The following is a 4,970-nucleotide window of genomic DNA, read 5'->3' as shown; positions in this document are numbered from 1 at the left end:
ATCCCTTGTATGCACAAATTTCAAAATTCTTTTGCACCAAAATAGGTTTACCTTTTTTCTTGCATTTTTAAAGATTAATTTATTTGAAATGCAGAGTTTTACAGAGGGAGAGAGAGAGGGAGAGAGAGAGGGAGAGAGAGAGTCTTCCACCTGCTAGCTCACTCCCCAATCGGCCAAATGGAAGCCAGGATCTTTTCTGGGTCTCCCATGTGGGTGCAGGGCCCATGGTCTTGAACCATCCTCAGGTGCTTTCCCAGGTACATTAGTAGGGAACTAGATTGGAAGTGGGGCAGCCCGGGCTGGAACCGGTATCCACATGAGGTGCTGGCATCACAGGTGGCAGCTTTATTTGTCTTTTTTTGCACTTTTATTAATTTATATACTAATTTATATATAATTTATATAAATTAATAAAATTTCATTTTATTTTTGAAGGGTGGAGAGATGGAGAACTTCTACCTGCTGGTCCACTCCCCAAATGCCTGCAAAAGCAGGGCTGGGGCTGGGCTGGAGCCAGGAGCCCAGAGCTCAATACCCGTCTCCCACCTGGGTGGCAGGGACCCCCGTCCCCTGCTGCCCTTAGGGCGTGCATCAGCAGGGGGCCACAAGCAGTGGCCTCATTACCACGCCCCCATTTTATCTTTCCATTCCATTTTCCACTGCACGCTTTGAGATACCCTCAACGAGCCCGAGGCTCACGGCTGCAGGAGAACAGATGCCCGCACAGCTAGCAGGTGACCACGCGAGCGACGGCTGCCCCTGGGCTGGGCCCACAGCGGCCAGGGCGGTCCCCACCCCGGCACAGCCTCGACCTAAGCGGCAGGCTTCGCGCGCCCCCTTGCGGCAGCTCTCGGCTATTACCCTGCGCGCCCCGCCTACCAGCCCGGCCCGCCGCGCGCCTGCGCCCGCCGCACCTTTTACGGCGCCGTAAAGCACCTCGGCGGAACCGACGGCCGCGGCTGCAGGTGAGAGCCGGGCCCACCCGGGGCCTTCCTGGGTTCCCGGACCCCAGCGCCTTGGGCCTATGGGTTCTGGGCCGATGTCTCGGTGTGCACCATCTCCGGCCCTCCCGCTCGGGATCGCCGTGGGTGGTCGCGCGGAGGGCGGGCGGGCTCCTCCCCCGCTCACACTCCCAGCCGGGGCCGGGGAGTCGGGGGTCCCGGCCCCGCCACCCCCTCCCCTGCAGCCCGGCAGAGGCAGGGCCTCGCTTACTTCCCCCTCCCATCTCGCACGCCCTGGGCTCTGCAGCCCCTGGGCCCCCTCCCATCGCTGACCTTCGCACCCCCGACGTGGACCTTGTGGGGGACCCCTCAAAATTCCCAGCCCCCCCCCTCCACGGCCTCTGGTCTGCTCCAGGCGTGATGGGGGCGGGATTCTCAGCTCCCCGGCCCCACCAGGGCAGCAGCTCCAGCCGCAGTGGGCGAGGGTGGACGGGGGTCTCTGCCGCACCCACCCTTGGGCTCCTGGCTTTCCCCAGCCCCGTGTCTGGGAGCGGCCCCCTCCCTCCCCTCCCTCTAGTCTCCCCCTTTTTCCCAGCCGCCGCCAGGCTCTCGCGTGGGGCTGGGGGCTCCTGACCGCTTCGCCGGCCTCTTCCTTCGCGTCCGGAGAACGCGGGCGCTTCCACGGGGCCCTTGCTAAGGGGCTCCCTGCGTGCCCCTCGGAGCTGTGCAGGGTTGGAGGCGGGGCGGGGCCCACGCCCCTTCCTGGCTCAACCCCGGGGGTCTCGGCTGCGCTCCAAGACCCTCTCGGCCTTTGGTTTGGGCTCACTCCTACCCCCGGCCGCCGGATGTCTTTGGCTCGCCGGGGTGGTCCGTGCTGGAGCGCATGGCGAGCGATTGATTGCCGCGTGCCCTGGGATGACGCGCCCGCCCCTAAGCCCCAGGTGTCTCTACTGCTACCATAGGTGGCCCCGAGAGCGGGCATGAAGCTGCTTTGCTGAGACAGTGGCTTGGAGCGCCAGGGTTGGGGTGGCTTCCAGCTCCGCCTTCCGGTCCCCTGGTGTCCCCCTGTCCGCCCAGGGGGTAAGTCGGTCCCTCCCACGTTTGTCTCTGGCTGGCTAAGGGAGGTCGGGGGTGGCGGGACACCCCTGCGCCTTCGCCCGCCGACGCCCGCGTGCGCGCGTCTCCCCGCAGGGCCGCGGCGGCATGGAGGCGCGCTTCACGCGCGGGAAGTCGGCGCTGCTGGAGCGCGCGCTGGCGCGGCCGCGCACCGAGGTGAGCCTGAGCGCCTTCGCGCTGCTCTTCTCCGAGCTGGTGCAGCACTGCCAGAGCCGCGTCTTCTCGGTGGCCGAGCTGCAGGCGCGCCTGGCCGCCCTGGGCCGCCAGGTGGGCGCGCGCGTGCTGGACGCGCTGGTGGCGCGCGAGAAGGGCGCGCGGCGCGAGACCAAGGTGCTGGGCGCGCTGCTGTTCGTGAAGGGCGCCGTGTGGAAGGCGCTGTTCGGGAAGGAGGCCGACAAGCTGGAGCAGGCCAACGACGACGCGCGCACCTTCTACATCATCGAGCGCGAGCCGCTCATCAACACCTACATCTCGGTGCCCAAGGAGAACAGCACGCTCAACTGCGCCAGCTTCACGGCGGGCATCGTGGAGGCCGTGCTCACGCACAGCGGCTTCCCCGCCAAGGTCACGGCGCACTGGCACAAGGGCACCACGCTCATGATCAAGTTCGAGGAGGCGGTCATCGCCCGCGACCGGGCCCTGGAAGGCCGCTGACCGGCAGGGAGATAAAGGATGCAGACCACCCTGTGGCCAGTGTCTTGTATGGGGGGCTGGGGCGGTGGGGTCCCGGCCTCTGGGCTGCTGCTTATGGGGGGAGGTGGGGTGCAGGCTGGGACAGCAGGTAAGGGAGTGGGCGTGGCCTGGGGCGCAGCCTCCCCTGGCCGCCCCCAGGTCTGCTGGGTCCAGAGGCTGCCGGACCCCCAGGGCATCCTCAAGGAGAGAGGAACCCAGAGTCGTCCAGACGCTTAAAATACTCTAATTATTCTGAGTTTTTTGTTGATGTGAGAGCGAGCACCCACCTGCTGGTTCACTGCCCGAATGCCTGCAGCAGCCGGTGCTGGGCTGGGAGCCAGGAACTCGGGCTGGGTCTCCCACGTGGGTGGCAGGGACCCAAGTACTTGAGCCATCGCCACTGCCTCCCAGGATGTGCGTTAGCGGGAAGCTGGAGCCCCGTATTTGAACCCGGGTACTCCTGTGTGGGACCTGGCCACCTGAACTGCTTGGTCCGCCGCTGCTGCCGAAGTTTAGAACACATGACAACATGGGACCACGTTTTCCTCATCCAAAAACCGGCACCATGCACCAGGCAGCTTTCCCACCTCCCTGCACTCTTCCTCCCAAAGAGAGGTCCCTGCAGGCTTGGGGTGCCTCAGATCTTCCCGCCGCCCTCTCCCCCCAGGCCCTGAGCAAGTCCGCTCTGAAAACCGCAGGTGCCTTGGGCTGGCTGCGCCTCACTGGCGCAGGTGGGGGAAGTTTAAGGCTGGGGCGGCAGCTCTTGATTTGCTGTTTAGGACCCGCCCCCCCGCCCCCGCCCCCGGCTGCTGGCAGAGGCAGTGAGCCCAAGTGGGCTTCCTGTCGGGAAGAATAAATAGAAACGGAAGCACCTGCCCTTGGTAGCATGGGGGATGGCCATGGAGTAGCTGTAGGTTGGGGGTGGGTGGGGGGCGTGGACCCAGGGTGCAGCTAGGGAGGGCCGGAGCAGGTGACAGCCTGGATCTGAATGAGCCTAGGAGGCCCACAGGTGCACAGGCTGAGGAGGGGAGGAGGGGTGGTTGCTCTGAGAAACAGGAGATCCCGGAGCCCAAGGCAGGCCCTGGGCACCCTGGAGAGTGGACTGGCGGGGCCTGCCTGGGGTGGGGCCAGCAGTGAAGGATGCCAGAGTAACGGGAGACAGGCTGCTCCCTGAGGGGGCCTCCGGGAGGGGAGGGGTGAGGGGTGGCCCAGGTGCTGAGGGGGTAGAGAGGGCTCTTGGGGGAGCAGCACGTGGAAAGGCCCTGGGGTGGGGAGGGTTTGGATGGCACGACTGGGGCTGGTGCTGGGGGACAGCTTCCCATCGCAGTGGCTGTGACTCGGGTGCCCTGGGCTGCCAGGAGGGTCTCCCTAGGGCCCCCACGGGTGGGTGGGGAGGGGAAAGAAGGCGAGTTCAGCACCGGCCCTTGGTGAGCCCGAGAAGCCACATCACCTCCTTTCTCAGGCCACAACACAGGTTCTGGAAGGAGAGGCGGCTTGTCCATGGCCACGCAGGTTGGTTAGCTTGGAAATACTGAGCACCACATCCGGGATACCCAACGGAAAAGGGGAGAGGCAGCTGCCCTGGGGGAGTTGGGCGAGAAGCCCACCAGGGAAGGCTGTGATTTGCAGAGCAGGACATGGGGAGAAAGTAGAGCAGGGGGCGGGGCATGGAGTTGGGGTGTCATTTTAGGTGGGGGAAGGGGGTGCTCGGGACAGGCCTCGTGGGCAGCAGAGACTTGGGGAGCAGCACGTGCAGAGGCCCTGAGGTGGGCACCGTCTGTGTTAAAGGGACAATGAGGACCCTGGAGTGGGGGATGGGTAGCTGGGATCCTGCCAGCTTCAAGGGATCCTGTAGAGCTTTGGCTTTTTTCTCTGAGCCAGAAGGAAACTTCTAGAAGGTTTACAGGCAGTGATGAGGGAAGTGGGCAGAGATAAGTGCCCCAGTCTGGGCAGTGGCAGGAGGAGGAAGAAGTGAGCCGGTGCAGCTGGGCCTCTCACAGGGGACAGAAGTATTCCATTTTATTTGAAAGGCTGAGAGAGGGAGCTCCCATCTGCTGGTTCATTTCCTAAATGCCCCCAACAGCCAGGGCCGGGTCAGGCTGAAGTCAGAAGCCCAGAACTCGCTCCGGGTCTCCCGCGTGGCTGGCAGGGACCCCAGTACTGGAGCCGCCACTGCTGCCTCCCAGGGTGCGCATTGGCAGGGAGCCGGAGTCAGGAGCGGAGCCTGGACTTGAACCCAGG

At 64.6% G+C, this 4,970-nt stretch overlaps 1 protein-coding gene across 1 annotated transcript; it reads left to right on the top strand.

Moving 5' to 3' along the window:
- Positions 1 to 914: 914 nt before the first annotated feature.
- On the top strand, positions 915 to 2,739 carry TRAPPC5 (trafficking protein particle complex subunit 5). The gene is made up of 3 exons (XM_062178587.1): positions 915 to 965; positions 1,904 to 2,021; positions 2,133 to 2,739. Exon 3 carries the CDS (start codon positions 2,145 to 2,147, stop codon positions 2,709 to 2,711), a length of 567 nt encoding a protein of 188 aa, XP_062034571.1. The 5' UTR covers positions 915 to 965; positions 1,904 to 2,021; positions 2,133 to 2,144; the 3' UTR covers positions 2,712 to 2,739.
- The last annotated feature ends 2,231 nt before the right edge of the window (positions 2,740 to 4,970 follow it).

The sequence above is a fragment of the Lepus europaeus genome, chromosome 20, assembly GCF_033115175.1.
Source record: "Lepus europaeus isolate LE1 chromosome 20, mLepTim1.pri, whole genome shotgun sequence".
In the NCBI taxonomy this organism is placed as follows: domain Eukaryota; kingdom Metazoa; phylum Chordata; class Mammalia; order Lagomorpha; family Leporidae; genus Lepus; species Lepus europaeus.
Note: the sequence above shows the minus strand (reverse complement) of the source record. Positions and strands in the feature narration are given on the sequence as shown.